Source organism: Choristoneura fumiferana, chromosome 28, assembly GCF_025370935.1.
Source record: "Choristoneura fumiferana chromosome 28, NRCan_CFum_1, whole genome shotgun sequence".
Classification (NCBI taxonomy): Eukaryota; Metazoa; Arthropoda; class Insecta; order Lepidoptera; family Tortricidae; genus Choristoneura; species Choristoneura fumiferana.
In genome coordinates, this window is record NC_133499.1 from 1,389,296 (window position 1) to 1,405,231 (window position 15,936).

At 42.4% G+C, this 15,936-nt stretch overlaps 1 protein-coding gene across 2 annotated transcripts in view; it reads right to left on the minus strand.

Annotated features, from left to right (window-relative positions):
• LOC141443873 (uncharacterized) overlaps positions 1-15,936 on the minus strand; it is a 55,273-nt gene that overhangs the window by 13,356 nt on the left and 25,981 nt on the right. For both annotated transcript variants that reach the window (XM_074109235.1, XM_074109236.1), the window contains 12 exons: positions 14,966-15,093; positions 13,527-13,670; positions 11,552-11,687; positions 10,134-10,229; positions 8,378-8,488; positions 7,405-7,494; positions 6,581-6,752; positions 5,149-5,312; positions 3,791-4,001; positions 2,722-2,892; positions 1,071-1,258; positions 454-558 (listed from right to left, as the gene is read on the minus strand). In XM_074109235.1, the coding sequence (XP_073965336.1) occupies positions 454-558; positions 1,071-1,258; positions 2,722-2,892; positions 3,791-4,001; positions 5,149-5,312; positions 6,581-6,752; positions 7,405-7,494; positions 8,378-8,488; positions 10,134-10,229; positions 11,552-11,687; positions 13,527-13,670; positions 14,966-15,093 (1,716 nt within the window). The remainder of the gene's footprint in view (positions 1-453; positions 559-1,070; positions 1,259-2,721; positions 2,893-3,790; positions 4,002-5,148; positions 5,313-6,580; positions 6,753-7,404; positions 7,495-8,377; positions 8,489-10,133; positions 10,230-11,551; positions 11,688-13,526; positions 13,671-14,965; positions 15,094-15,936) is intronic.

A 15,936-nucleotide genomic window follows, 5' to 3' on the forward strand; every position in this document is an offset into this window, starting at 1 on the left:
TTTCTGATAGCAATTCCTTTTGTGCAAGGGTCACAGTTTTAAGCCAACCTAACCCACTTGTCTGGTTGCAATTCCTTTTATGCAAGGGTCACAGTTTTAATCTAACCTAACCCACGTTTCTGATAGCAATTCCTTTTGTGCAAGGGTCACAGTTTTAAGCCAACCTAACCCACTTTTCTGGTAGCAATACCTTTTATGCAAAGGTCACAGTTTTAATCTAACCTAACCCATTTTTCTAGTAGCAGTTTCTTTTGTGCACTTGTGTGATTGTCAATAAATAGCAAGCGATGTGCCAAGCGCGGTGGCGTCTCACCCCGATACCGGTTCGCTCGGCCGCCTTGCCTGAATTTCAATTCAACTACTGCATCTAATGATTAACGCGTGCGAAGCCACGGGTAAAAACTAGCGGTCAATAAATGAATAATTAGCAAAGCAAAGTTCTTGGCGCCTCACCCCGATGCCGGCGCGCTCGGCCGCCTTGCCGATGGCGCTGTTCTCGCCGCGCGGGCCCATCATGATGGCCGCCGTGCCCTTCCGGATCCACGCGAAGTCGGTGCTCTGGAACACGTCCAAACCAAAATCAAAACGTTTATATTGTAAATACGCCGCAAACGGCTCTTTATAGGCTGCCAGTTCACTGGAGTGGAGCGAGGCAGTGGAGCGATAAGCGAGACATAAAATCCACCAATAAAATTGCATAAAATTTCCGCTTCTCTTCAGTGGATAGAGAGTTTGTAACTGGCTTAAAAACTAATATAAAACCGGAAAACAGAACGAGGACGAGGAGCGAGGAAGAGAAGCGGAGAAGCGGGGCGTGGAAACAAGCGCGAATGGGGAAGCGAGGAAGCTCCGCGAATGGAAAAACAGTCCGCAATTGCGCTCCGCATTATTTTCTCGCTCCGCTCCACTATTGGTCTCTGGCGCCCCGATCTCCGGATTCAACTTGGTCGCAGTAACCAGAACAGGCGATATGTTGAAGCTGTCGTCTGGCCCTGGAGACAGATTGCTCTCGATGGCAGCAGCCAGCGCGCCCATGCTTCCCATGACCGTAACATCCTTAAGCAACTCACCTCAAGATTGGTCTCTGGCGCCCCGATATCCGGATTCAACTTGGTCGCAGTGACCAGAACAGGCGATATGTTGAAGCTGTCGTCTGGCCCTGGAGATAGATTGCTTTCGATGGCAGCAGCCAGGGCGTCAGTGCTTCCCTTGACTCGAACCAAACAGGCAGCAGCGCGCGGATCCGACGACGGGTAACCTGGACATTAAATCAATGCATGTCCACAAATTGGTCAATTTATATCTTGCTACAGTAGTCGAGACGATATGGACGGATGACCTGGCTAAGGCCGCAAGTTCACAGTGGATGCAGGTCGCTTTCAACCGAAGCAACTGGAGTTCTATATAAGGGGAGTGCTATATACAACAGTAGACGTTCTTCTTCTCTTGGGTATCGCAAAAGGTTGTAACAAGGCTTAAGCCTTGTTGATTTTCAACCCCTTCCTCAAATTCATGTTTCGGTTCGTTTAAAAATTCAATTCAAAATTTCAATTTTCGAATATCTACTGTACTTTCCTATTCAGCACTTTGTTTTTATGTCAAAATTCATTCTTAGCTCAGCAGCAGTTCTATCAAGACGTATTTTTAAGTCTCACATTATCTTATACTTTTGACGTTAAAACCTACCTGACCAATTCGTGCTTATACTTCCATAGTTCTCACAGTTCAGTGAATCAGTGCTTCTATATCCAGTTTGATATTACACTTGAATCTTATTTCACTTAACCCTTAAAGGGACCTTGAAGGTACATTTCGACACTACTTTGAAAAAATCTCGTATCTCAAATCAATACGTCAACAATATTGAACCTTGATGTAATGGTCATAAAGTGCACTCAGAAAATTATCCATTTTGAGATACGAGTTTTTTTTAAAGTAGTAACGATTTGTAAGTCCTACAACATTTATAACCGTTTTAACTTACAACGTCCAAATTTGGTAGTTTTTATTTTAAGTTTCTTTTTGTATGCATTTTTACAGGTGCCTTCTATCTTACTTTTAAGTAAAACATTCTTGAACATCATCTTCTGCCTTTCCTTCCACTTTCCTCATCATCTGCCGCTTGCATCGTGACAAGGTGTCCCTTAGTTACATTTCATCAGGGTGTGAGTGGGCAGCAGTGCTTTCTACGTACGAGTTTTTATCCTGGAAAATTGCATAGTTCCCGCGGGACGGCGATAAACGAATTCTACACGGACGGAGTCGCGGGAAATAGCTAGCTTATAATATTATTAGAATGCAGGCTATCGCGTATGAATTCGTCACTAGAGGCGCTAGTGTAGCGTGAGGTCTCCGAAATGTCAAATCTCATAGTTTTTGGGTGAGCTACGATAATTAGAATAATTTTGAGAATATTTTGCAATATCTGAAATTAATTATGGCAAATATACGTTCGGGGCAATGAATGTCTGTGTTTTGAGACAGTTTTTTGTCTTTCGGAAACCTTTGTCCTCCTTTTTTCCGAACAAAACGGGGACTATGCAACACTGTGGCATGCTCGATATTTTTATGGTACGGTTTTAAGCTGTATTAAATATGATTTTAATCTAAACTTTGTTTTCACGCCCGTAACAACAGACTTTGAAAGCCATACTTAAAAACCTCACGCAACAGTGCGCCATCTAGTGAGACAAAAAACGATAGCCCTCATTGACGCCATACCATTCTCATCGCAGCCGTGCGGGTCGAAGAAGTACATGAACTTGTCGTCCTTCCAGACGGCTGTGGAGCCGCCGCGCGCCGTCACCACCGCATGCTTGTGCTCTTTGAAGAGCTGTCGCAGAGACTGCTTCAGCGACATCACGCCGGGGGTCGAGTCCGGGCTGAGCGAGCCTGCGGGAGAGGTGTCATGTGAGGAGCGATACTTTAGGGCCAAGGAAGGTCTATATAGCAAATTAGCAATTGGCCTATGTTGCAACTGAATTCAAATTCAAATCCAAATTCAAATCATTTATTCAGTAAATAGGCCGCAATGGGCACTTGCAATGGGGTTTAAGTACCAAGTGATCTAAGTAGCAAGTGATCTGAAACTCTAACCCCCTTATTCATAAACGACAATCAAACCTATTTTAGTTAAAATGTCGCTAAAATTCGTTTGTCCTTATCTGTCACTTCGACATTTGTAATTGTTAGAAAGGGACAAAGCATGTCTCTAGCTGAGGACGCAATCTTAACCTGTTTTTTTTTTGTCGAAAACCTGAAAAAAACGTTGGTTAGGACCACTTGCTTTTTAGGGTTCCGTCCGTAACCAAAGGGTGCCAACGGGACCCTATTACTGAGACTCCGCTGTATGTCTGTCCGTCCGTCTGTGACAGGGCTCTTGAGCTGTAATAACTACACATTTGAAGACGCCGTCACCACGGGGTACTTGTGGTCTTTCTTTTTACAAACTTTTATTTAGTTTCACCTGTCCCGTTGTCTGTCTGTCTGTAATAAAATCTTGCAAGTTAAATTTGACCAACTTCCAGAAGTCAGATCGACTTGAAATTTGGAATCCCTATGTAAATTGCGCGACACTACAATAATCTGGTAGTGACATCCTGGTAATCCGGCGAGGATCGTCTCCGCAAGATGGAACTCTTCAATTCTTTAACGGACACTTTTTTTCTTCGTCTAAAACCAATAGCGCTCATGATTCTGAGTAAGGAGCACCCAGAATTAACTAATTCTGAAAAAAACTTTCTTCAGAGCCATATAAAGTAGTACAGGAGCTCTAGCACCGTCCACTCACCACTATACGCATTATCCAGCACCTCAGTCTCGATGCAGTCGTAATCGGACAACTTGAACCGATTCATCACGTCGATGGCAGCCAGGGTGCCTGAGGGTTTCTCCTCCTCCTCCTCGCCCTCCTCCTCAGTCTTGGGCGCGTCCAGGCTGATGCCCATGCGTTCCAAATGCTCGACCGTGCTCTGATAGAGGAGGTCGCCTTGGACGACCGACTGGGAAAAAGATGGAGACTTTATTTTTGTCACCTAAAGGGCTTTTAATAGCGTCACGTGAATGCACGATATTGGCGCTTTTTAACCAGAAATCCAAGTGTTCAATAAACTCCGGGTCCTAAGATACAAGCTCAGCCTAGTTTGGGATTCAGTGTACAATAATGATAATCAGGGAGCGAAACTTTGATGCCGGTGACAGCCGTATGACGTCAAGCTTCATACAGAGTGTTTTATTTAGATTATAGATAACCACTAACAACTTATTGGCCTCTTTAGTTTACGGATATTTTATTGACACTTGAGACGGCCAGTACTGATAAATGACACTATTTAAATACGTTGTGTATATTTTATAAAAACACCCTAAGTATTATGTCAATTTGCGTCATGTCGTTTCGCTCCCTGATGATGATGGATGACCGTGTGAATAATATACAAGTATAATGTTTAAAATTTTCACGATTTGAAATGAAGGCTCAGGATGAATTCGTCCAGTCCCATTTCGTCACCTTCTTAAATGGTCCTCATCCTCATATAGTCTACTGTTCTGATTCGCCAACATTCCTACATTTTTTTTATTTGACTGGATAGCAAACGAGCAAGTGGGTCTCCTGATGGTAAGAGATCACCACCCACTCATCACACACACACACACACACATCATCACACCGAATCTGCTATTTAGAAAAATAGATTTTGAACCCAAGGTGTTGATCATTGAGTTCAAAATCTTATTTTTGCTAAATAGCAGATTGGCGACTTTAGCATGGAGGTGACGATAAATGCTCTATAAATGATTATTGAAAAGGGGCTTTTTTTGCAAATGATTCTCGGGATATTTTGCTATTTAAACAACGTCTGGTAAACGTAGACGAGTTGGCACTGCTGACCAAGTAGTACTGTGGTCTATAAAAGAAAGTGGACGAGTTGGCACTGTGGTCGAAATAGGAATGTAAGTAGACAAAATGGTATATGGACGATATTAGAAAGTGGAAGAGTTAGGAAGGTAACGATTTAGGAATTGTAGGCTGACGACATGGCACTGTGGAAGATTTAAGAAGGTGACGAAATGGGACTGTGCACGAATTCATCCTGAGCCGAAATGAAATGAAATCGTGAATGAATGAATGCTTGTGCCCGATCCTACCTCGTCGACCTCCCTGCGGGTCCAGGAGGTGGGGGGCACCACGTGGGCCATGGCGATGGCGGCGATGGAGGCCGGCGTGGCCTGCTTGCCGCGGTGCTCCTCGGGGAAGCGCGCGTCCGCCTCGTGGAAGCCGCCGCGGACCACCCAGCGCCCGGGGGCCACCGCTGCGAATAGTTTGTTATAAAATAGTTGATTGTAACATCATGTTAGGGCTTATTTAAGCTAAAATGACGCGTACCGTAAACTGCTTCAACTTTGCCTTCTGGCCCCAACATTGCCTGATTCGATTTAGAGTCGATAACTTTTTTAAACTTTTGTCTACACGGGAATTATTATTACGGGGGGATAAAAGTTTTCGACTCTAAATTGAATCAGGCAATGTTGGGGCCAGGGCAAAGTTGAAGCAGTTCACGGTACCTCACTCCACTAAGTATCTAAATCAATTCACTATGATGACCAGGGGTCGGACAAAAAGTGCAGATGACGTAAAATGACGTAATCTTGCACACAAGATGATGTTTTTATTTAAACTTCCGTGTGACATGTAGTAACAAAGGAGCATTAATGAAGTAACAAAATAATCGTAAATGGAATTCAGTGAATAAAATAAATTTCATACGTTTAATAAAGAGATTGATAAATGATAAGTGATAATTGTTTATGAAAATCAAAAATACTATTTGAAATCATCATATAAGTGGTTTGACGTCATCGGCACTTTGACTAGTTTGACAACAAATCTTACAATAACCACCTGAGTCTAACGGGGATTTAAACAGCTGGGCGGAGCGAGGCGAGGTAAATGAAGCGATCCTATTGGTTCATGAAACACACAACCTCGCATATCACTGCTTGAAACGCAACCTTAAGCCCAATTTACACCACGAGCGGAAAGGACTCATTAATGACTTACTTAGTTTAACGTACCTACAGTAGAGTTCATAAACTTGTGGGCAAAATTTTGATCAAAAATATACTATTGTTAATGGCGCAGAAGCGTGTTCAGATATTTTTGATCAAATTTTTCCTCATATGTCTATGAATTCGACAATACGACGATCAGCTGCATGAAAGTACTTACATCGGACTTTTATTGGTCGATGTAAGCTAAAGTAAGTTATTAATGAGTCGGCTCCGCTCGCGGTGTAAATTGAGCTTTAACCACCCCCTCTGTCAACCCCTTTATCTGACAGGTTTACTAATGTTTCGGCGAATAACGTTTGGCAACCTGTTTCATTTCCCAACTGTTTAATATTTCTGAAACTGTAAATATTTCAGGACTTTTATAAAACTAACCTAACCTAACCTAAAGGGTTCTACACGATGGCCCTGAAATGAATCCTGAAATATTTACAGTTTTAGAGTTCGCGAATTGAAACAGGTTGTCAAACGTTACGTTGCGAAAAGGCAGTACTCGTATCTGACAACTCACGCTTGAGCTCATTCTCCGGCTCGGGCAGCTCCGCGCGCTGTTTGACGTTGACATCGCTGATGCTGAAAGGTTTCCGCTTGAGGTCGCCCGTGCTCTCCAAGAAGTGGTCGACCAGCCGGCCCAGCGACGAGAACTGGAGGAGGCACGCCTTGCCGCCGTCGCGGAGGCCCACCTGGTAGGTACGACGCGTTTGAGCTGGTAACCCTCATGTCATTAACCCTTAAGAAGGTAGAGGCGATTTAGCGACCACATGCATTCACTTGGAAATTCAAGCTTATTGTTTTAGTTATAAGTTACAATATCCATTGTAATTATTGAAAATAATACTAGCTTTAAAAATATCCTTTGTCAGGTATGTATTTGATGGCTGCTTTTGATTCTGTGGTAGTATGCACCAATAAATGGGGCCTTATTAAGGGTTAATATGATTTTTGACGAATGCGACAAATTTGTCGATTTGGCCGATTTTGATAAATTTGACGATGTTTTACTTAATATGTATATAGGTGTGTTTATACGTTGGATAGAATCCTAGTACTGTTAATCCTAGGAATGTAGTATGCGTCTAAAGAAACGCAGCGTACTTGTAATCCTTATTATATTCTAATATACCATCTCAAGCTGAAATGGCGTTTTCTTCATTATAACAAGTACAAGCTTTTCTTAGTTTGGGACTACGTCGATTGGTGTCAATTTTCTAAGAAAGTGTACCACTGACGTCTCTTGAGTTATGGGTCAAAACAACAACATACCCATCTTGTCTGTTTTATTTGTTACCCCTCACAAAATACAATTTTACCCCTTTTAAAAAAGTGGTTACAAACCCTCAAGCCTCTTCGGTCGGCAGGCCACGGGTGATACAGGTAGTACATCCCCCCTTCGTTCCATATCGCCGTCTCGTACTCTCCGGGGATCTAGAACAAAACATCAAATGAGACTATAGTCTTACCTTCAAAAATATACATACGAAAATTATCTACTACTCGTAATAAAACTAAACACATCTATTCTAATAAAAACACAGGGGAATTCAAGTTTCACTACATGGTAGAATTCTTAAGCCCCGAAGCAAAAGCGGCGTATCTCTCAAACGAATAAATCGAATTTGATGCGATTTTTTTTTACGTGAAAGCTAGTTTTCTTGCGATGATTCTTAGCTATGTGTCTTTAGACACACTTCAGCTATTGAGATATTGTACTTTGAAATAGCAATGTCGGGGGTTGCTCAGCTTTTCTATGTAAGTTGCTTAGATTAGTTATTTTGATTATTAGAGCACTGATCAAACTTTATCATTGTGTGTTAATTTACTCGGTTATGTGAAGCATTATACCACTCCAAGCATAGAATTATGATTGGTTTTTGGAGTCTTTTTGTATTTTTTATTTCAACAAATTTGGAGTTGAAATAAAAAATACAAAAAACCAATCATAATTTGATTGCTTAGTAGCGACATTTCTTGTCTGGGTGAGCGGTTAGTTTCGAAAGAGTGTGACGTCTGTCAACGAAACATAGATGTCGCTAGTGCTGCTGCTTAAGTAGCATAGTAGAAATAAGCAACCTGAGATATGTATGCATAGGAAAAATTCGTGTCTAGATTTCTGTCCAGCAGTGGTGTAGGGGTTATATCACGCAGCACAGGATGCTGAGGACCTTGGTTTTTGTCTCATGTCTCAGTTTGTATTTTCGACCAAGCATAGAAATCTCTTAGGTTCACTTACACCCTCAGCTCCCAGCATAGGTGGATATGGGAAGCAACAGTTAAGTTCATCAAGCAGACTATATCACAGAATGCTTACCTGAAGCAGCCCAGCATCTGAATCCTTGAAGAACCTCTCTATGCCTCTAGAGAGGTCGAAGACCTTGGGATTGCTGGAGATACACTTCCCCCAAACAGCTATGCCTTTCTCCTAAAAAGTAAAATGCATGAAATAATGTGCACTTCACACTAAAAAGGACCGTATGTATGGTCCTCGATGCAATTGATATTTTTTCTTCTATTCTGAATAATTTATTGAATCAGGCGTTACTTTGCGGAAGTTTTATTTTATTCGATTTTATTCGACATAGAAACAGTGATGCAAACTTAACATAACCTAAACCTACCTTCGCGCCTTTAAAATTAAACTGAAATAATTCAAAATTTTCTCATTTTTAAATTCAAACCAGTTTGTGTTTTATTTAAAGATTATTTTGGAAATGTGAATATTTCGAATTGTTTCAGTTTAATTTTAAAGGTGCGCTATGTTTCTGTGTCGATTAAAATTGGGAAAAAAACGCGACTGTGAAAATAAGCTTCAGTAAAAAAGCATATTGGGAAAAAAAGCAATTAGGAAAATCTGCGAATGGAAAAATCATGTTAGGAATACTCGTAAATACGTTTGGTTTAAATCAAGAATAGCGAGATAGGCACATGATTTTATTTAATCAGGCGTTACTTTGCGGAGGTCCATATCAAGGAACTGCTAAGTTTATGCAGGATATGCGTGTTCGTGCAGCTCCTCCACCTCCACATTGTAAGAACACACACAAACCCATCTATCACCACCACCGCACTACACTGACGCGAACTCAACCAGAGCTCATGCCATGCAAAGTTGTTTGAAATTCCATTACTGTCCTCTAATTTGAAATTAGAACGAATGTTCAATGAGTGCTATACAAAGACATACTTCGCGTTCTATCATCACCGATATAAGGACGACATTTCCATGGATGTATGAGAAAAATGATATTATACGGATAACTCACGTCTTAAATCGAGTTTAGCTCGACATGTTTCCCGACGACTTTTCCTTGTGTTATGTTATTCGGTATAGTATCATTTAATGCGAGTGTGTTCACGGCAGTTTCATGTCCAAAAACCGGCCAAGAGCGTGGCGGACACGCCCGAAATAGGGTTCCGTAGCCATTACGAAAAAAATAAGTAATATTTTTCTAAGGATTTCGTATTTTACACGGAATCTTCCAAGTTTAGGTAATACCTTAGGCTGCTATTTACTCATAAACTACTAATAACTCTCAAACGAAATTAGCCGTTATAGTTTTCCTTAAAGGTTTGATATACTTACTACCTTCCTGATTTTTTTTAAATTTTTCCAGCCACCGGTTTAGATTGTAGAGGGGGGGGGGCGCTCTCGATTTTAATGAAAATTTGCACTTTAAAGTTGAATATTTTGCAAACTAATCACTGAATCGAAAAATCGTTTTAGTAACCCCGTAATGGTTTTAAGAAACCTATCCAACGATACCCCTTTACGTCTATAGGAGATACCCTAAAAAAAAATGTTTTTTAATTTTTTATTGTACCATTTTGTCGGCATAGTTTACATATATACCAGTGCAAAATTACAGCTTTCTAGCATTGATAGTCCCTGAGCAAAGCCGCGGACGGACGGACGGACAGACAGACAGACACAGACAGACAGACACACAGACACACAGACAGACAGACAGACAGACAGACAGACATGGCGAAACTATAAGGGTTCCGTTTTTGCCATTTTGGCTCCGGAACCCTAAAAATGCTCAAGTTTATTACACTGGACGTCCTACCTTGTGATAGTACTCGCTGTCCCGAATCCTGAAGTTATCCTTCAGCTCGCCGAGCACCAGCCGACGGATCGGACCTCCTCGCTCCAGCAGGGACTCCTGAAATCGACAGATTGTAAAATAGTAGATGGTACAAGAGCATAAAACGAGCCATTCTACCCAAGATAGTGATATAGCCACCCGAGCCGGTACGGCGAGGGTGGATAGACACGTCGAGGGGACAATGGGTTTAATGCTAGAGTTTTGCTCTGCTTTTCACTTCGACTGCGAGGAAATTAAATAGCAACAGTGGAAACAATTGTTCACTTACTATTAAGTACCTTTTATTTTCATGCATTAATATATAATTATATTTTTTCAGTTTTATTGATTTATTTTGATCGATTTTTATGCCTATATAAATTTAAAATGATTAAAAAAATATGTAGAAACTTTTTTGTTTATGGTTGTTGACACCTGACTTCCTTGGTCTTAGACGAAGATTTTACTTTATGCACTAGAACATGAAAAGTAATTTTACTTCGCCTAGCTAAATCTCGCAGCCAGCACTAGCACTAGGTAGGGCTACGTTAGAGCTGCCTGTCTACCCTCATTGCAAGCCCGAGTACCTATGAAGTGCAAAATTCAAACTTCTTATCTCGCCGTCACGCTGACGCTTATATCATTTAATACGAGAGTGAGAGGGACGGTACGATACGAAACTTCGATTTTCGAATTTCGTAAGAGCTCCCCTTTTGCTGGTGCTGACGGGTGCTTTTGAGAGCAGCTACTGGCGCTGCCTATCCTCACTGCATGCCACTGACGTGTGGTTATCGGGAGAACACTCGAGCATTTTGACCACTCGGTAAACGTCAATACCATCCAACTTTTACTTATTTAGCACAAGTCGCAAGAATTTTTATCACGCTATATTTAACCCTATATTTAACACACACACACACACACAAACATCACACCTGTATTCCCAAATGGGGTAGGCAGAGCACACGAAACGTTACCGCAACTTTTAGCAATTTTAGGTTTTAAGTTTGACAAAAACGGTACAATAGTGACAGGTTGCTAGCCTGTCGCCTACGGTATACCTTAAGCCGAGTTTAGACTCGCAAGAAAAGTCGTGCAAGTTGCATTACATTGCGAGGCCGTAAAGCCAACGAGTTTGTAGTGGTCAATCGAGCGCCGCAATGTAATGCAACTTGCACGATTTTTCTTGCAAGTCAAAACTCGGCTTTAACCTATATCCTCAGTAGCCTCTTACCCTTTATAATACCGATTATGTGTAGTTTCATAAAAATGTAACCCCGAACATCATCTCGTAATAATACTTGTCGAAACGATAATGACGAAAAAGAAAACGCCGCAAAAAAAGCTGAATATTTATCCTACTTATCACGGCAAGGTATCATGTCGTCAACGTAACTCACCCGGTACAGGTTATAGCCGAGGTCCAGCGTCTCGTCCAGCGTGTCCTCGTTCCAGCCGCGCGCGCGCAGCCGGCGCAGCATCGCCAGCGCCGCCACGCAGCACGGGATCGCCGTGTAGCTCTTGAACGTCTGGTATCTGCCGGATAGACCACCAGTTAACTCGACATTATCTAGACAGGAATAACAAGGACGCATTTTTTTTATATGTAAGAGGACCTGATGGGAAGCAAACACCACCGCCCATGGACACCTGCCAACACGAGGGGTATCAGGTACAGGTGCGTTGCCGGTCCTTTGAGAGAATGACAAAGATGCCTAAGCTGCACCGTGGACCCTGCGGGACGTAGAGAAGAAGAAGATAGACGCCCTAGAGATGTGGTGCTGGAGGAGAATGCTCGGAGTATCGTGGACTGAATTCCGTACCAACAAGTCGTTTTTTTTATTCGACTAGATGGCAAACGAGCAAGTGGGTCTACTGATGGTAAGAGATCACCACCGCCCATAAACATCTGCAACACCAGGGGTATTGCAGATGCGTTGCCAACCTAGAGGCCTAAGATAGGATACCTCAAGTGCCAGTAATTTCACCAGCTGTCTTACTCTCCACGCCGAAACAACAGTGCAAGCACTGATGCTTCGCGGCAGGAATAGCGAGCAAGACGGTGTTAGCAATCCGGGCGGACCTTGCACAAGGTCCTACCACCTGCACTATCTTCGACCTGAACTACCATCTATGTATACTTCAAGAACTCGGCATCAAGCAGCGTTTATCGTCTTCGGTCACGTATGCCGCCGAGGGGAGGAGGCTATTGAGCGACTTGTGATCCAGGGAAAGGTTGAGGGTACCCGGCCACGAGGAACATTCATAAATGCTTGTTGTAGCCTAAATTGAATAAAGATATTTTGACTTTGACTTTGACTTTGAAGATCGCCTATGAGGTGGACTGACCAAATAAAACCGGCAGTAAATGGCTCATCATCGGCTACATGAATGCAGAAGGAAGACGGCCATCACGGAGGAGTGGCGGCGTGTTGTGAAGCTTGCCACCAACACCTGAAGCGATGACCACGATCACTCTGTCAAGAGTGATACCGACAAAGAAGAAGCTGGTTCCATATTTTAGTCGTGCGTGGACAGGTTGCGCTTCAAGCGGACGATACTAGATTTCCAATCATCAAGGCATTTGCTATAGAGATGACAACAGACAAGCTAAAAAGTTTTTCACTCAAATCCTAACAAAGGAGGAAGATCGTGGAGCCCGCCGTCTCCGACTTCCGACGATAGATACATAGCCGACTAAAGTTGTTACGGAGGTGTTTCCAACATCATTTCTGTTTCATCATATTTCATCTTTACATCATTTTGTTTTATCGTTAGACAATCGTACTCGATTTTAAAAACGTTTTTCAATTTACGACAGTAACAAAATCTCAATCAAGTTTAATTACAAATTCACTCAGCCACTTTTACATAGATAGATAGATACATAGCCGACTAAAGTTGTTACGGAGGTGGTTTTATCGGAACCGAAGACGGAGTCGGAGTTTTTAAATTTAAGATGTCGCACTCGAAACCGGAATCCGAGAAGGAGGTGGAGGCAGAAGAGAGACGTATAATTGTATCCGTAGAAAATTGTGCAGTGGGGATTAGTAACGACTATTAAAGACAGTATTGTGGATTAGTGAGGATTAGTATGGATTAGCAAAATCTGAGAATTAGTAAGGACAATGAGGATTAGTAAAGACTGAGAATGAGTAAGGACAATGAGAATTAGTAAAGACTGAGGATTAGTAAGGACAGTGAGGATTAGTAAAGACTAAGGATTAGTAAAGACCGTGAGGATTATCCAAGGTAGTGTGGATTAATGAGGATTAGCAAAGACAGTGAGGATTAGTGAGTTATCGGTTATCGTTTCTTCGGCTGATGTGAGCGGCTCACTGCCACTTCAGTATGCTTAACACCCCTAATACCGACCTGTAGCTGGCCATGTGCCTCGTGCCGCGCAGGATCCACCTCTTCGGGTCCAGCTGCTGGAACTGCGAGTGGAAGTTCTTGGTGGCCACGTCCACGGGGCTGTGCAGGATCGTCTCCGACTTCGGCTGGGGGATCATGTCGTCCCTGGAAACGAGTTGCGAGAGATCAGTTCAGTTATTGTATAGACGACGAAGGTAGTTTAGCTATTTAACCTGATTGCCCAAAGAACGGTTCTGTTTTTCAAGTGTATATGTGTGTTTATTTTTTGCTACTCTCTGTAGTCTAAACGGCTGGACGGTTTGAACATATCCTCGTGACGTGAGTCCTCGCGTACTTTTTAGAACAAATCGTCAGTTGACAACCTGATGTCACTGACTACAAAAAAGTGGAATATTAACATTATGATGCTATGCATAAGTGTGATTAAATGGTAATTAGTGACTTCTGGTTGTCACCCGACGAAATAAACACTAAGAATAAAGGCCGAATGTACTTAATGAAGCACAAATTGTTCATTGAATAAAGAATTTTAAGAATGTTGAAATAATATCCAAAATAACTAACTGGTGACTCAGGTCTAGGTCTTAAGTACTAGATCTGTTATAAAAAAGTTAGGTCTCAGGAGGAGACATATTAGATTCATCATAACTTTTTTTTTATTCGACTGGATGGCAAACGAGCAAGTGGATCTCCTGATGGTAAGAGATCACCACCGCCCATAAACATCTGCAACACCAGGGGTACCTAAGTAACTTAAGTGAAAATAAGCATATGTATGTATATGCTCTAGGTTGGCAACGCATCTGCAATACCCCTGGTGTTGCAGATGTTTATGGGCGGTGGTGATCTCTTACCATCAGGAGACCCACTTGCTCGTTTGCCATCTTTTCAAATTTTGAATTCGCGAGGCCACTTCCATTCTAATCCCGAACCGGTATTGCACGGTGGTGTCTTCTCTAAGCGCGGCGCTCATGGTGAGCGGGGGTGCAATGAGGTGCCCCATCCCGGAGTTATGGAGTAGCGCTGAGGGAGAGGCGGCGGCCAGCGCCATCACGGAAAACAACACCACCAGCGAGTTCATCGTGGTCTGTGTTAGTTCAGATGCCGGAGCGCGGATGCGTTGCAGAGCCAGCAACGCATTTGTAATTCAACATATGTTTTGGGTGTCCATGGGCGGCGGAGTTTGCTTTTGCATCAGATGACCCACCTGCTCGTTTTTCCCCTAATCTTTCTTAATATATGTATTTTATTCATGGTCCCGCGGCCTCCCACACCTAATGGCTAAAGGGGAACCTCGTGTGGTGTTTATTGAGAAACCCCACCTTCTGTGGGAGAGCCCGAATAGGGGACATGCATAAGGCGCATTTTCGACAAGAAAAAAAGGCCACTTCCATTCTTCTTCATGACAGGCCTCACGTGTGGACTCCTGACTAACTCACCTCCCGTAAGTGTGACCGTCAGACTTGGGGCAGTAGAGGAAGAAGTCCTCCCCCCTTAGCGACATCAGCTGCTCGTTGGTGGGGCCGGGGGGCGCGCGCTCCGGCGCCATAGGGAGCACTGGGGGCGGCTGGGGGGTTAAAGTCAAAGTTTATATTCTCTAGCTTTTATTTATTTATTATTTATTATGGAACTTGGATCAATGTGCATGCATGGGGATGCAAGGGGTTGCACTTGCACCCCCATGGCGTAAAAGAATTAGAAGTCGACTAAAATACTGAGTGAAAAAAAAATTTTAAAGAGTCCAAATAAGAAAATAGCAAGTTAAAAAAAGAGACGAGTAAGGAAAGTGCCAAATTTAAGAAAATGGCAAGTCGTTCAGATGGTGCATGAGTTAGGAAAGAAACAGTTTAGGATAGAGACCAAGTAAAAAAATGGCGAGTTAAAAAAGAGACGAGTTATGAAAGTGTCAAATTTAAAAAAAGGCGAGTCGTCCAGATGGTGCATGAGTTAGGAAAGAGACAGTTTAAGAAAGAGACCAAGTAAGAAAATGGCAACAAAAGAGACAAATTTAATTTTATTAAATATCGAAGTCGTCCAGAGGGAAATCGTTAACTACTTTAAAAAACTCGTACCTCAAATAGATAATTTTTCTGAGTGAACTTTATAGACATAATGTCAAGGTTGAATTTTGTTGATATAGTTATTTTAGATACGAGATTTTTTCAGTAGTGACAAAGTACACCTCCCTGTATGCAGATGCGATATGCAATGCACCCTTCTAAAAATAATCCTGCCGGCGCAGGCGTAGGTAAATGCTTCTCAAGCTTGTAAACCTCGTATTTATTTATGCTAAATTTACACGACAAAAACGACTTTTATGCTCTAGTGCTAAAAGTAAAATCTTTGTCTAAGACCAAGCCACAGAATCAGGCGTCAACAGCCACGAACAGTAGAAAAAACCTCCGACATT